This window comes from Oryctolagus cuniculus, chromosome 5 (genome assembly GCF_051225735.1).
Source record: "Oryctolagus cuniculus isolate XC-2025 breed Fujian yellow rabbit chromosome 5, ASM5122573v1, whole genome shotgun sequence".
NCBI classification, from domain to species: Eukaryota; Metazoa; Chordata; class Mammalia; order Lagomorpha; family Leporidae; genus Oryctolagus; species Oryctolagus cuniculus.
In genome coordinates, this window is record NC_142871.1 from 128,039,891 (window position 1) to 128,056,060 (window position 16,170).

At 58.4% G+C, this 16,170-nt stretch overlaps 1 protein-coding gene across 4 annotated transcripts in view; it reads left to right on the forward strand.

Moving 5' to 3' along the window:
* The window catches only part of TFEB (transcription factor EB), a 49,517-nt gene that overhangs the window by 4,540 nt on the left and 28,807 nt on the right, over window positions 1-16,170 (forward strand). The window contains exon 1 of one of the 4 annotated variants that reach the window (XM_051854162.2): window positions 5,542-5,710. The exons of 2 other annotated variants lie outside the window; for them this stretch is intronic. Coding sequence is in view for 1 of the 2 variants with exons in the window: in XM_051854161.2 (XP_051710121.1) it covers window positions 7,505-7,530 (26 nt within the window). In the remaining variant the exon portion in view is untranslated. Of the gene's footprint in view, window positions 1-5,541; window positions 5,711-7,377; window positions 7,531-16,170 lie in introns of those variants that run through there. One more of the 4 variants, XM_051854161.2, reaches the window with a different exon arrangement.

Consider the following 16,170-nt stretch of genomic DNA (forward strand, 5'->3'; position numbering starts at 1 on the left):
TCATTTCCAGGTGAGGCAGTAGAGACAAAGGGAGCCCCAGGAAAGGAATGAAGTGTGTGGGTTTCAAACAGGCCTCCCCATGTCCCTCCTCTTGTGCCTAACATCCTCAGACATCACACCTCGTGGGAGGCTTTGCACACTCACGGCCACGGTCTCTGCCACGCCTGTTGCACCCCACCAGCCTGGTCTCTTCATTTGCCAGGATTGCGTAGGGCACTTGGCAGTGCCTGAAGCATCTCTCCCACCCCTGCCTTGCCCGTTGGATCTCCTAGAGTTGCCTTTGGCCTGGCCACATACCGCCCACTCCCAGCTATGACTCTGCTGTGGCCTCCTCCTGCCTGCCCCTCCCCTGCTCTGCACCCCTTGGCTGTGGTGTCACTGAGGACAGAGATGAAGTCCCAGGGACAGGGTAAGGTCTGAGGCTTATCGTGCCCACAGGAAATGCTCTGTGGGGCAGTGGTGACATCAGAGGGCAGAGCACCAGGTGGGGTCGTCAGCAGCTTTCCTGGGGGCAGGCTGTCACGTTGGCTCTCCGCCTACCGCAGGGATCCCCAAGTACAGTACGAGGCCTTGGGGACTACTCCCGGGGTCCTGACAGAGTCTCCGTCCAGAAGCCAGTGTTGCCTCCCGCCAGCCCTTGTTGGTGCTGGCGCCTTTCCCCAGCATGCCCTCTCCGCCCCTCCCTGTGAGCAGTTCTCAGCCTCCCTCAAGGGCCCCATTTCCAGGAGGCCAGCGCACTGCTCCGGCTCCCTGCTGCCTGGACTGGGTGTTACAGCCACCTGGGGAGCTCTGAAAAAACACCGTTGTGTCAGCAATCTCTGGCTGAGACGCCTGGACATTGGCAGTAAAAGAAAAAAAAAAAACCTCTCGCTGATTCCAGCGCTTTTTTTTTTTTTTTTTTGACAGGCAGAGTGGACAATGAGAGAGAGAGACAGAGAGAAAGGTCTTCCTTTTGCCGTTGGTTCACCCTCCAATGGCCGCCGCGGCCAGCGCGCTGCGGCCGGCGCACCGCGCTGATCCGATGGCAGGAGCCAGTTGCTTCCTCCTGGTCTCCCAAGGGGTGCAGGGCCCAAGGACTTGGGCCATCCTCCACTGCACTCCCTGGCCACAGCAGAGAGCTGGCCTGGAAGAGGGGCAACCGGGACAGAATCCGGCGCCCCGACCGGGACTAGAACCCGGTGTGCCGGCGCTGCTAGGTGGAGGATTAGCCTAGTGAGCCACGGCGCTGGCCTCCAGTGCTTTTTCTCTAGGGCAGCGGTTCTCAGAGTTGGGCATGCATCAGAATTCCCGGGAGGAACTGTAAAAACTGGCCGCCTGGTCACAGGGACTCTGATGTACCCCGTAAGGTCTGGGATTTGAATTTCTGAGCTGTTCTTGCGTGTCCTGAGAGCATGCTGGAGAACCACAGGGCATGGGCTTCCTCTCCCCAGGCACGAGCTTTCTTTTTAAAATTTTTAAAGATTTATTTATTTATTTTTATTTATATGTATTATTACAAAGAGAGATCTTCCATCCACTGGTTCACTGCCTCGCTGCAGCCACCAGGGCTGGGCTAGGCAAAAGCCTGGAGTTGTACCCACATGGTGACAGGGGCCCAAGCACTTGGGCTATCCTCTGCTGCTTTTTCCAGGCCTCTAGCAGGGAGCTGGGTCAGAAGTGGAGTAGATGGGACCTACACCAGTGCCCATATGGGATGCCGGCGTCACAGGCAGCAGCTTGACCTGCTACGCCACAGCGCTGGCCCCCACAGGTGACTCCTGAGAGCATTTGTCATGCCCGCCCCCTGTCCCAATCCTCTGCCCTCCTTCCCCCATTCTGCCCTCCGCTCCGGTTAACCCGCAGTTCAGCGTTGTAGTTCTTGGTCCCGTTCTCTGGGACAGGTGCTTAAGAGATCTGCACCTGTGGATGAAGGCATGGTGAGGAGAGCAGAGCGGGCAGCGCTACTGGCATCCATGAGAGCACGGGGCAGGGCACTGCGGCAAAGATGCTGCGAGCCGAAGGGGCAGTGAGGGAAGAAGGGAGCAGGGGTCCGAGTGACCCCTCACCACGCTTACTCTCCCGCCCGCCCCCTGGAGGGCGAGTTTCACTCACATGGTGTCTCTTGTGGTCATACACACACACACACACACACACACACACAGTGTCCCCTTCTCCTTTCCTGGCCCAAAGTGGAGGTGTTGGAGGCAGTGCTGTATCCATCATCTGCTAGGAGGAGGTCCTGAGCCTTGAGGGCAGCACAGGGTGAGGAAACCCTGGGGGATCATCCCCGGGGGATAGAGTTGACCTTGGACTTGTTGGGGTGAAGGCTGGGAGGAGGTGAGGAGAGGGCTGAGGGGTGGGGCTGAGCTTGGAGTCAGCCAGCGGGTCAGCAGAGGACTGGAACTGCCCAGGCCCAGCACCCGGAAGACAGCCTCGTGTATGGGATGCTCAGGAAACCTTAGTGGAATGAATGAGTGAACGTGCCTTGAGCCCCCGGCACGTGCACACAGGTGCTTTACCCAGTCTCTACTCTGCAGGTGCTTCACCGTCCAATACCCAGGGGCCTTGCCCAGAGCTTGGCAAGGTCCCAAGCCCTGTGCCTCTACCCTGTCCCCTCCCCACCCCCCAGCAATCCAGGACCTGCCCCTCCCCGTGGAGAGATGGCCAGCACCACCCCCAGGCCCCGGTTCTTCCAGTGGGTCTGTGGGGTGGGGCTCAGGTTTGTTTGCTCCTGTTTGCTAAGGGAAGTTACAGCCTGTCCTCTGCCTTGTTTATAACTGCTTTGGGGACAGCACCTGTTCAGCCCCCTGCAGGCCCTGAAGGGTGTGGCATCGCCAGGAGGTGATACACTATGCCTTAAATCCCACACTGCCTCTCATCCACTCCTGGCTCTAGCCAGGTGTGCCCTCGGCCGCTGGCACGGGTGGTGCTGGCTGGCTTTGGCTCAGGACTGACTGGAGTTGTAGAGCTGGGGCTTTGGGGGCCAGCTCCTGCCACCCCCACGGTGTCCGGGAGACGACCTCCGGCCTCAGCGCCGTACCCACGCTGCTGGGCCAGGGCAGGAACAAGAACATGGCTCCTCCCTTGCCAGGGGAGCGGAGTGGCCGCTGAGGGCAGAGGAAGGCAGAGGAGTGACGGAAGATAACGCGCAGTGACAAATAGCTCGCCGAGTGCGCAGGCGCACGGCGGGGCCTGGCCCTGGGCTCCTGCCGGCACCGGGAAGCTTGGCTGAGTGTGGATAAGGCCCTCAGTCCCTCCCACCATCTGAGCCCCAGCTCTGTCCCTCCCTGGCTCCTCTCACCTGCAGGCCCAAGAGCCTTCCCTCGTGGGCAGAGTCCTTCCTTGGGAGTCGCTCGGCGGCGGAGTGGGCGGTGCCCTGGGAAGCCAGCACTGCGCACCTTGGCGGGAAGCGGTGCTCTTTGGCTCTGCTTGTGGCTGAGCCCCAAGGCTTGGCCTGCTGCTCCGGACAGTGCATTCGCGCCCCTCGCCGCTAGAACTTCCTTTTCCCGTCTTTAGATCGCCCAGCTTCCCGCAGTCCTCTGACGCCCCCGTTTAGCTCCATAGCCCCTGGCACAGGGCCCCTGTTGAGTGCGTGTGGCTCCTGCTCTCTGATCTCCTTCTCCATCCTCCTTATTTCTCTATTTCTCTCTTCTTGGTGTGCTTGGGGGATGACTGAGACCCGTCCCCAGTGCCTTCCCCAGAGGGGTTGGGAGGGATGGCCCAGGTGAGGGGGGAGGCAAGTGTGCAGGTGCCCAGCCTGATGCAGGAGGAAGCACCCTGGAACACGTTGACCAGGAGGGGTAGTTGGGGCCCCTGGCAGGTGGGATACACAGGAGGCTGTGGTGGCTCCCGTGGGCTGAGGGGCAGCCAGTGGCCTGGGCCAGCGTGGGGAGGGGTGTCCGTCCATAGCCAGCGCCCAGCGTCACCAGATCCTCTAGACCTGGAACCGGCTACAGCTTCTCCTTCAGCTTTTCGGGTCTAATTATAGTATCCTTTCAGAGTCGGGGGTGGGGAGAAGGTATCAGGACTTCCGTTTCTATTTATTTGTACCTCGGCTCTCCCCCTTGTTATGAAGTATAGCGTAGTCGCTGAAACAGCAGAAATACCCGCCTCTAATGTAGGAAAGGTCTTCAGAAAATTTATGCAAAATGCACATCATAAAAACTGCATGGCTTCCAAAATTTTCTACATCAACAAACTTACCTTTTAATTCCCTTTTCCATGAACCTTTTGGAGTGCTCTCACAGTAAATACTTGTAAAGTGAACCCCACGGTAACCGCCACCCGGATGAAGAAGCAGAATGTAGCTTGTGCACCCAGATCAGCTGCGTTACCCCTTGAAGGCTCCGCTGTCCTGGCCATAGGCCAGCTCCGGGCTTCTCATCACGGGACTCCTCTGCGGCATCCCTAGCAAGGCGGGGCAGTTCTGCCTTTGAATTTAATACAGATGCAGTGACTTGAGTTATGCTCATGTCAGTGTCATATTTTTCCCATTGAACATTTTATGAGGGTACTTCAACATGTTCATGGAAAATGGACCTAAAAGATGAGTTTAGGGGCTGGCGTTGGGCATAACGGTTAAAACACTGCACGGGGGGCTGGTGCCGTGGCTCACTTGGTTAATCCTCCGCCTGCAGTGCTGGCATCCCATATGGGTGCTGGGTTCCAGTCCCGGTTGCTTCTCTTCCAGTCCAGCTCTCTGCTGGGGCCCAGGAGTGCAGTGGAGCATGGCCCAAGTGCTTGGGCCCTGCACCTGGCTCCTGGCTTCAGATCAGCACAGTGCTGGCTGTAGCAGCCATTTAGGGGGTGAACCAATGGAAGGAAGACCTTTCTCTCTGTCTCTCTCTCTCACTGTCTAACTCTGCCTGTTAAAAAAAAAAAAAAAGACACTGCACGGGACACCCACATTCCATATTGGAGGGCCTGGGTTCAAGTCCCAGCTTTGCTTCTGATTTCAACTTCCTGCTATTGCACACCATGGGAGGCAGCAGGTGATGGCCTAACTAGCTGGGTCCCTGCCACCCACATCGGGGAGACCTGGATTGAATTCCAGAGCTCCTGGCTTCAGCCTAGCCCAGCCCCAGCTGTTCTGGGTATTTGGGGCATGAATCAGCAGATGGAAGATCTCTGTCTCCATCTTTCCCTCTGTATCTCTCTGCCTTTCAAACAGATAAAAAAGAAATACTAAATGTGAAAGAGATAAATTTATTTTGGTGCAAAAAAAAATTGCAATCCATGCAGACAAGAGATCTTACGAATTGTCATGAAAATCATGTATACTATGAAAAAAACTGTGCATAGATTTCAAAAAAAGTTTGCACCAAAATAAACTGATATTTTAATTCCATTTCCTGCCATCTTTCTGAAGCACCCCCCCACCCTGGTTTGTGACAGTCATCCGTCTTGAATGTAGCGGTAGCATGTTCATCTTCAGTGTCACTCAGGGACATTGGAGTTGCTTTCCTCTCCTGGCTACAAACTCTGCTGTAAGAATATCCCTGTGCCTACTTCCTAGTGCGTTTCGCATTTCTCCCGAGTTTACAGAACCTGGAGTGGAACTGCCACAGAGTGGAACCGGAGCACAGAGCACGCAATGCTTACCTCAACTTCGGTAAACATTGCAAGTGGCTGTGCCAGTGTAGTCCTCTGTAGTGACATACAGGTGCCTGTTGCCCCGTATCCTTGCTGACACTTGGCGGTGTTGGACTGTCTATTTCAGCCACGCTGGTCGGTATGTATCTCATCACGGGTATAATGCACATTTTCATTCTTGTCTGTTTGCCGACGTGCGTAATACCGTCATATGTTGGTATAGATGAGCGGTTTCTGGGGGTGCTCAAAATTTGGGACTGACAGCAGCATAGGTTCAAACTAGTTGGAAGATCATACTCATGTTGAATGCCAGAGAGGGGGCAGGTGTGTAGCTTGCGGGCGGGGTGGGGTGGTACTTGGTCTTGGGAGGAGACCCAAGGGCAGGTCCTCCCAGAAGGTACTGAGCTGGCGAAGTCCTCAGCAGCCTGCAGTTGTCCCGCCTGCACGCCTGGCAGGGGAGGAAGGGTGATTCCAGGCTGGAGCCGTGGTGGAAGTGCCCTTCAGCTGAGAGTTCTAGATTCTAGGGCAGTAGCTCTCAAGTGGGGCGACTTTGTGCCCCAGGGAGAAGCATCCTCAAGTGCACAGGAGACGCCCCCACAACAAAGACTGGTTCAGCCCCTGGGTCGGTGGGTTGGGCAGAGCTCTGATCTAAGGAATAAGTCAGGAAACAGATCTGCCCTCCACTGGCTACACGGCCTCCGGGGAGCGAGCTCAATGCTTTGAGCCCCACTCTTCTGATCTGAAAAGCGAGGGTGGCCAGGATTGCTGCCCCTCCCCTTCAGGGGCCTGGGAAGCTGGTGGACGCACAGGCACTTGGGGAGCGGTCCTTCCGCTGTGTTCCAGGGGAGGCGGGGCTTGTGGGCGCTGCCCCCCCCCCCCCTGCACTGAGCTGGAGGCTGGGCCCTGGTTCCTGCTGCTCCAGGGGCCCCGGGGGAACTGCCCGGGCCCCCAGCTTTTTGATGAGGGCTGCAGAAATGAGGGGCTCTCTGAGAACATTGGGGCCCAGGCCAAAAACCGTTTCTGACTTTGTCCTGAGCTGGACGAGAGTCCAAGGTTGTGGAGATGATAAAAGGTGCTCGTCAGGCTCTTTATCTGAGGCCCCTTTGCAGGTGTAGGCCTGCAAGGGACAGGAGCCAGAGGTCATTGTTGGGGGCTCTGGACACCCAGGCCGGCCCCCTCCTCACCCTTTATGTCCAGGGCCCAGGGTTGAGCCCGGGGCCTCTCTCACCTCCCTGTTGGGGACCTTCCTTGCCCAGCAAAGATGGGCATCCCTTTGCTGCCAGAGAGAAGGCCGAAGTGAGCTGTGGGTGCAGACCCTGTGGCACCTGCTGCGGGGGAAGGCCCTGAAGTTGCCTGCACAGCGTGAACGGTCTCCCCGAGGTGGAAAGGGTGTGGCGGCCTGGCTCTCCCCGCGTCTCACGGGGTGACCTTAGGTCTCAGGGTCCCAGGGCAAGCCTGCAAACAGGGGGTCTGGAGGCCCTGGGAGGCACGAAGCCGAGGTGACAGGTGTGTGGGGACCTGGGGGCTGCTCTGGGAGGAGGCGTGGGTCCACCCAGGCCCTGCTGGCCCTCTGGGTCTCTCTGGCTGTGCTGGGTGAGGGGCCCCCGCTGGGAGAGGCTCAATCTGGGAGGTGAGATTGGAGCTGGGGCACTTGTGGGAGGCAGAGGGACCTCGGGGAGCGCAGTTCCCTCTGCCAGTGAGTAATCAGCCCCACATTTGCAGCTCCCTGGGGATTGCGCAACTTCCTCTCAGGGCGGCCAGAGGTGCAGGGGGCTGGGTGAGAAACAGCACAGGGGAAAATGAGGAAACGGGCTGGCGCTAGGGCGGGGGTGCGGCCCTGGGCTCTGGCCCCTGGAGGAGCCCATCAGTTCAGGGGGCCTCCCTCCTGGGGGCTCTTGCTGTCAGGGATGAAGGGGCCCATGTAGGTGCGCCGATGTGTGTGCTGTCTTCCGGGATTGGGTGAGTGCACCAGCTTTGGGGTGTCTTCCAGGAGGGATGGTGGGTGCTCTGAGCAGGACCAAAGCTGGGGCTGGGGGAGGGGGAGGGGAAGCTGTGGTCCCTGCTCAGGGTCTGGGAGGAGCGTGGGACAGTGGGAAGTGTGGGAAACCAGGAGTTGGCCACACTCTCTGTCGGGGTTTCTGACGGGAAGGTCATGGGCGTGACGTGCTCATCACGGACACATACCCGCCACACTCTGTCTTAAAGACTCAGAGCAGAGCAGAGCCTGGCACCTGCTAAATAAGCCCTCTGCACAGGTCACCATTTGACCCGTTACAAAGTGTATCTGTGTGTAGATGGCAGGAACCCGCCTGGAGCTCAGGGCGATTGCTTTTGATGGTGGGGACTGAGTGGAAGCCGGGGCTACTAATGAGCGCTCAAGTTACTTGGCCTCGCTACATGGCAGGTGCAGTGCCAAATCCTTTCCTGCACCAGCTCCTGGGACCCTCACAGTTACACTCTGGGGGGAGACTGTTAGCCCCATTTTACAGAGGGAGATGTGGAAGCACAGAGGGCTTGAGTGGCTCTACCCAGGACAGTGAGGGGGCGGGGCAGAGTGTTTCCCCCAGCCCTCAGATGGACCCCTCCCCCATACCCCTGCCATTCTCTGGGTTCAGTAGGAGGTAAGTGGCGGCAGGAGGAGGGAGCAGGGATGTGAGGGCAGCCTGGCAGCCCAGGGGCTCTGGCTCGGAACCCTTTTCTTTGTTCCATCTCTAAGCAAGTATCAACAGATATGAAGAGTGGATTTAATATAGGGAGTGCCTTTTTTAAAAATATTTAATTTATTTGAAAGTTAGAGTTACACAGAGAGAGGAGGAGTGGCAGAGAGAGAGAGAGAGAGAGAGAGGTCTTCCATCTGATGGTTCACTCCCCAGTTGGCCGCAGTGGCTAGAGCTGAGCTGATCCGAAGCCAGGAGCAAGGAGCCTCTTCCAGGTTTCCCATGTGGGTGCAGGGGCCCAAGGACCTGAGCCATCTTCTACTGCTTTCCCAGGTCATAGCAGAGAGCTGATCGGAAGTGGAGCAGCTGGGACTCGAACCAGCGCCCACGTGGGATGCCAGCACTGCAGGTGGCGGCTTCATCCACTTCACCACAGCACCGGCCCCTGCCTTTTTGTTTTAATGTTACTCATTTTAAATTATTTTCTTATTTGAATGGTGCAGAGAGAGAAGTAGAGAGAGAACACTTCCATTCACTGATTCATTCCCCAAATGGTTGCAACAGCCAGGGCTGCGCCAGGGTGAAGCCAGGAGCCAAGAACTCCATCCAGGGTTCCCATGTAGGAGGCAGAGACCCAAGCACTTGGGCCATCATCTGCTGCTTCCCAGGGTGCACATTAGCAGGAAGCTGGATTGGAAGTAAAACTGAGACTTGAACCTAGGGATGCAGGTGTCCAAGGCGGCTTTCTACTCTTCCAACCAGTGCCCTCCCGGGAATGGTGTTTTGTGAGTTGGGATTTGGGGAGGACCTCATTGGAGGGGTGGCTCCCTGCCGCATGTGGCTCTGGATGACCCCCAGGCATGACAGACCAGACTGAGTTCTCCCCAGGCCATTTACTCCGCCAGCTTGGGCTTCGGCGCCCTCACATTTAAAATGGAGTTCTAATGGTTCCTTCCTGCACAGTGGTGGTGAGGATGAACTGAGAGCACCGTGCAGTGCACGCCCGGCCTGGCTGACAGGTGCTTCGTCAGGCGCTGTCGTAGAGAGCGGGCAGGGAGCTGGACTTGCAGATTTCCTTGCAGGGATGTTTTTCGAACTGTGGATCTGAGCTCCACGTGGGACCCTAATCGGATCATCCAATCAATTTAGTGTGGGTCTCCATGAACTTTTTTTTTTTTTCCCCAATGGAACAGAATAGAACAGTGCTGTTCTGTGTCTGTCTGTCTGTCTAGGGTCAAATCAAATGTATCTTTCTGCGAGTCACGGTCAGGATGTGTGAGGCCCCTTCCTCAGCGATCTTTGCCCTCTGTGCGATGTTTACAGAGCCCCCGCCCCCAAGGACAAGACCCAGCCGCTGCTGTAGGGGCCGGAGCATCTGTCCTCGGTAAACCCAGTGGGCTGGCTGGACACTCAGGGCCTGGTTCTTAGCAAGGTGGCTCCAGGTGTGTCAGTCAGCGGAGCAGAGGGCACAGGTGGTCAGGGAGGGCTTCTTGGGGTGCTGGCGTGTTGGCTGGGGTGGGGTAGGGTTGAGAAGGACTGGGGCCTGCATCTGTAGTGTCTTTGGGTGAGCTCCTAGGAGCTGTCTGCACTTATTCCTCCCTTCTGATGTTCCAGCTGGCTTGGGGGGCTGCCTGAGACCCTGCCCCAGGAGCCAGAATCCTTGCTACAACTTAGATCTCTGCCGGGCAGATTCTTGGTTTGCTCATTTGTAAAGTGGACCCACGAATCCCTGGGCAGCCAGCTTCCCGGGCATTGATGTCCATCTTGTGACCTAGAGTGGATGAATTGGCGGTGGGACGCGTGGAGAGCACTGGGCGGGTTATTACTGTCATCCATACGGCCAGGAGGACTGAGGGAGGTCATGAGGACATCAGCTGCCTGGCTGGAGAGCCCCCCACTGCCCCACCCCGTGACCTAGGATGGTGGGAGGAGTGGTACGAGAGGCCTGTGACCCGTGGCAGGCTGGGGATGTCCCTAGCCCAGAGTGGAGGTGGCTTGGTGGGGACCTCAAAGGGTGGGTGAGAGCTGGGTTTGGCTTGGGTCTGGGAACCCCCACCCCTAGAGCACCCCCTGCACTGAATACCCTGGGAACCTCAGCTTGGAGGGGCAGCACCCTAGGCCTGACTGGCAGGGGCCAATTTCCAGGAAGCTGTGGGTGGCTTCCTGCTCACTGAGCTCAGCACCCAGACACTCGGGCGTGAGCTCCCAGGGTCCAGTGCAGTGTGTGATGATGACAGCGCACATACATTGTAATTATTATCTCCCATTATTATTATTATTATCCTATTTTTGTTATTATCCCACTTTACAGATGGGAAAACTGAGGTGCAGGGAGGTTAAGCCTTTTATCCAATATCACCCAGCTAGTAAGTGGCAGAGCTGAGCTGTGTGGGTATGAGTTCTGGATTCAGGCTGTCAGGGTGCAAATCTGGGCAGTGCCACAACTAACTTGGGCAGAGACTGGATCTCTCTGACCATCACTTTCCTCCTCTGTGCCTTCCTTAAGTGGTTGTGGCGAGGGTGATCTGAAGTGCTGGCCTGTGTGCGCTCTGCACACAGGAAGGGCCCTTTCTCCCACTCTGACCGCCCTGGGGCGGAGTCCCGGCCTCCCAGGTGCCTTGGTTGTGTGATGCAGGGCTGGCCCCCTCCTTGCCTGTCTCAGCAGGGTAGCTGGTAAGCAGAGGGATCAGAAGCCTGGATGAGGCCTCCAGGAGAACACAAGGCCTGGACTTGCCCCACCGACCCCAAGGCTGCCAGGGGGTCCCAGGGCTTGTAGCTCAGGCAGGGCCTGCTGCGACCTTTCATGCTTCCGTCCCAGCCCTGCAGGCATCTCACCTGGTGACCCCTAATCTGCTCTGAGCTTCCTGGCAGGTGTTCTGCAAGAAGGTAGGCCAGCAGGTACAGGACTCAGAAGGCAGAGCAGGCAAACCGGTGTTCAGCCTGGCTGTTAAGATGCCAGTGCCACAGCCGAGTGCCTGGGTTTGGTCCCCAACTCCGGCTCCTGACTCCAGCTTCCTCCTAATACAGACCCCAAGGGGCAGTGGTGATGACGTAGGAGGAATAATTTTTTTTCTTTTCTTTGAGATATATTACACAGCCGAGCAAATGTACTAGGTAGTCATAATGTGTATTTCAAAATCAATAAGACAGTAAGCTTCAAATGGTTTCACTACCAAATGTGATACAGATTTGAGGCGATAGATATGTTAATTGGCTTGATTTAATTACTCTACGCTGTATTCGTATATCATATCACATGTTGTACCCCATCCATTTAGACAATTAGAAGAAGCAAATGCAGGACTTGTCAGAGCCTTTGACATGCTACTGTTCATCGTATGTCTACAAATGTGGTTGTGATATGCCCCAGGGAATCTCAAAGGCCTTAGTATTCAAAACCCCAAGTTTTTAGATGGAGGAGCTGATCCCCAGGGGAAGCCTGGGAAAGCGTTTTCCCCGGCCACGCCATTCTCCGTAACAGAGCTGGGACTAGACCCCGTGCTCCTGACTCCCTGGCCAGTGCTCGCTCTGCAATGCCCCTCCCTCACCGCCTGTCTGTTCTGCGCAGAGAAATGGAGTGTGTGCGTGTGCGACAGCCCCTTCCTGAGGGTGCCTCCCCTTCTCCCGCTCCCCTCCAGCTCCCAGCGGGAGAGGGTGTCCTGTTGCTTGGGTGCTGCTGGGAGGGGCGCTGTGCCTGGCCCGTGGCTCCTGGGAGAGGCACGCAGGCTGAAGGATGGCACGTGTGTGCGCCGGGCCGCAGAGCCCTCAGCTCTGATGGGACTCGTCACCGGTGCCTCTGGCTTCCTGGGAAGTCCAGCCCTGTCTCCTGCTGTGTGCATCCATCCTGTGGGCTTCCCACCCAGGGACAGCTGTCTCAGAACTTCCGGGGCCCCGAGGACATGGAGAAAATGCAGGGGAGCCTTGGGTGTGGGAGGCAGCATGCTCAGGACTCCCAAGATGGGGTTTGTCCCCCACGTTGGCCGTGTGCCGTGTGCACATTCCTGCCCTCCTTGCTCTCAGCTCCTCTGTTCTCTCTGAAAGGGGCCAGACTGGCTGGCGGGAGGGACCTGTTGCACAGATGGGACACGAGGCAAGGCCCACTTTCCCAGCTGGTGTCCTGAGCCGGGTGTTCCTGTCCAGCCTGCTGGCCTCCCCGAAGGGGGCAGGGCCCTGGCCGGTGCCGGGAGCCACTGTCCCGGTCACCGCAGCCGTGGGGTAGAAATACCCTCGGCCCTCTGCTGGCTGCGGCAGCCTGGGGCGGGGTGTGTGGCACTGAGAGGCCCCGAGGCAGGAGGGAGGAGGTGGCGCCTCCCTGGCAGACGTGGGCTCCTCCTGGAGGGCCATTTGCCCACAGTATTCTTAGCACTGACTCACTCTAAAGGCTATTTTTAGCCTGGTTTCTAAGTGTTGCCAACATCTGGCGCAGCCAGTACTGAAGGGGATTGGGGATGGCAGGGGCGACCCCTTTTGGCGTTTCTGGCACCTGGAGCCTCCGGCACCGGCCCCAGCTGGAAGCTGTGGGCACAGGAGCCACCTGCTCACGTGTGTGCCTTGCTTGCCTTTCCACAGCTCATGCTTCCAGCTGCAGCTCCTGGGTGGCAGTCGGGGTGCAGCGGGTGCCCCCTTGCAGCTGCAGGGCGTGGGCTCTGCACCTTGGCCCTGCCAGGCAGCCCTCCAGGGCAGCCAGGGGCCTCCGAGGAGGGAGGGGGTACAGACCTAGCCCCAAGCCGCGATGGAGCGGGTTTAGCTGCGGTGGCTAGGCAGGCAGGCTCTGCAGTTAGATGCCCTGGGGGTGAGGGAGGCCTGGCTTTGCTATCTCTTAGCTGTGTGACCTGGGGCCATCCACCAACCTCTCTGTGCCTCGGTTTCCTCATCTGTGAGATGGGGATGGGATGCAGCCTGGGGAGGATTGGGTAACGTCTCACTAGGAGGTGTCAGGTGGCGTGAGGTCGCGCTGTGCTCCGTGAGCCGCTGTGTGCGCGCCGTCCTGTTGGGTGAGTGGGCAGGAGGCGTCTCAGCTTTTCTCTGAGGGCGGTGAAGCTTGGGAGGGGGCTCAGAGGGACTGCAGCGCCTGCATCATGGCGGGGGCGATTTCTGCGAGGCCGCAGCCAAGGTCAAGGGCGTGGGGGGTGGATTGGGATGTGGGATGTCAGGTGAGTCTCTGAGTCTTCCTAACGGTCACTTTCTGCCCATTCAGGGCAGAGGTGGTCCTCGGGCCACACTGTGCCTGGTGCCGGGTGCCTGAGGGGACTGGACCCATGAGACATTTCCTGGGAGGGCTGTCACCATGCGCCTCCCCTGCGTGCGGGATGGGGTCCCATGGTGTTGAGGGTCATGGAGAGCAGCCTGGCCTGGAAGTTTGGGCTGGCCAAGTCTCTGCCTGAGCTTGGTGCAATCCACGCCCCTGGCCTGCTTCTCGGGGCTTCTGGAATGCAAAAAGCCTGAGAGAAGTGTGGATTCCAGACTACTCCTCAAACCCCAGAGGTACCTTAGGACTGCCGGGGGGTGGTCCCAAGGGGGAGGCTGGGTGGCCCGGCCCTGCCCACGTCCCACAGAGCTGCTGCGTCCTTGGGCTGCACACAGCAAGGTCCCAGAAAGTAGGCTCCTGCTGCTGAGCTCCACCGGGAGCCCTGGTGGGGGTTTGACTTCCCAGCTTCCCATTGTCAGCCTTCAGAGGACTGGCCGTCGACTTGCTGGTGGGGCTGAGTGTGCTAAGGGCCAGGATGCCTGGGGTGCAGGGGCACGGCAGGGCTGCCTCCAGGCTTCTCAGGGGACAGCCAGGCTGCTGCCCTGGGGAGGACTGTCGGTGGTGGAAGCTGGGTCACACGGGAGGCGGGGCGGTGAGGGGTATTAAGGCATCTGCCCAGTCACTGGCCTGAGGCAGGTGTTCAAAGAATATATATGTATTTTTCAAAAATATTTATTATTTATTTGAAAGGCAGAGTTACAGAGAGGCAGAGGCAGAGAGAAAGAGAAATGGCTTCCATCCACTGGTTCACTCCCCAGATGGCCGCAATGGCTGGAGCTGTGCTGATCCTAAGCCAGGAACCAGGAGCTTCTTCTGAGTCTCCCACATGGGTTCCGGGGGGCAAGAGCTTGGGCCATCCTCTACTGCTTTCCCAGGTCATAGCAGAGAGCTGGATCAGAAGTAGAGCAGCTGGGACTTGAACCAGCGCCCAAATGAGATGACAGCACTGCAGTCCAGAGCTTTAACTCACTGCACCACACATTGGCCCCCAAGAATATATATTTTTAAATATTTATTTATTTATTTGAGAGGCAGAGTCATAGACAGAGGAAGAGACAGACAGAAAGGTCTTCCATCCGCTGGTTCACTCCCCAAATGAGTGCAATGGCCAGAGCTGGGCCGAGCCAAAGCCAGGAGCCAGGAGCTTCTTCCAGGTCTCCCACATGGGTGCAGTGCCCCAAGCACTTGGGCCATCTTCTACTGCTTTTCCAGGCCACAGCAGAGAGATGACTCAGAAGTGGAGCAGTGGGGACTCGAACCAGCACCCCTATGGGATGTTGGCGCTGTAGGTGGAGGCTAAACCTACTATACCACAGCACCGGCCCTTCAAGGAATATTTGCAAGGAAAGAATGACATGGTACCAGTGCACCAGCCAGACAAGCAGCACCTCTGGTGAGGTGACAAAACCCCCCACCTCCCTCCTCTTCCTTCCCGCTACCCACTGCGTGCTTGGACCAACCTTAGGCTACCCCAGCCCTGGATTCCAGCCTGGGCCTTGTTTGTAACCTCAACCAGACGCTTCCCCAGCCAGACTCTTAGTTCTTTCATCTGTGAAGCGGAAGGCTTCCCTTCTGGCCCCCGCGGCCTCTGTTCTCAGGGATGATTTCTCTGCCCCCCACACAAAGGGCTTGGCCAGGTGGCCCTGGCTGAGGAAGGTCCCCCCGCTCTGAGCTGGCAGCCGTTGGGCCTGCAGGATGCGGTGCAGCCTGGGCTCTCCACCTGTGGGGGAGGGCCCGCAGGTGTCAGGGCAGGGGCGGCCATCCGACTGTGTCCACTGGGCGGGGCTGCTGCCGTGACTTTGGTGTGTGACCTTGGGGAGCGTGGGCGGCCCTCAGAGGGGCACATATTTGTGTCGCTGGGCCCGGGTGTGAAGGGGTGCGTGACCTGCGCTCGGGCCAGGAGGGAGTAAGTGCAGGTAGATTTGAGGAGAAGGGAAAGTGAGTGGGGCCAAGGGGCCCTCCCCGCTTGGCCGCAGCCCGAGGCTCCAGGTGGCCTGGCTTCCTCCCTTTCCCTGCTACCAGCAGGTGCCGGGTTCTCCCCTCTGCGCCCTGCAGTCGGACGCCTCTCTCAGGGACACCTCAGAGCTGTGGGCCACCCGCGCCTGCAGCCGTAGGGGTCAGTGGGCACACCAGGACATCAAGACCCCCAGACGCTGGGATCGTGCAAGGCCCTCACCAGAGGAAGCGGCCTCCTGAGGCCCGGGCTGGGACGCTGTGGTCAGCAGCTGAGCCCAGCCGAGTGGTTTCCCAGCCAGGCAGCCGGGGAGGGAGAAGACCAGCCTCACCTGCCCACTGGCCAGCGCCGCCATCCTGGTGATGAGTCATCCCCCCAGGGAGAAGGCCGGCTCCCTCCTGGGAACCCCCAGCTCCTGGGTGTCTTGGGGCTGCGGCCGGCTGGGGAGGGAGGAGACAGGCCCTGTGTGCTGGGCCGGGGTCGAAGCCAGACTTCTCTTGCTCCCTCTCCTTCCCTCTGGCCACGGCTGAGGCTGCAACTCCAGGTTACGTAATGAACCCAAAATGCCTCACAAGGGAGCAGCCCAGCCAGAGGCAGGACCCAGGAGTCCTGCGGCCAACAAGTGCCACCACAGGGCCCGCTCTCCCTCCCCGCCTCCCGGGCGCGGGGGGCACGGGGCTATGCTGTCTGGGAGGGGGAGGGGAGGCTCTCTCCAGGGAAATGAATTCTTGGCCTGACCC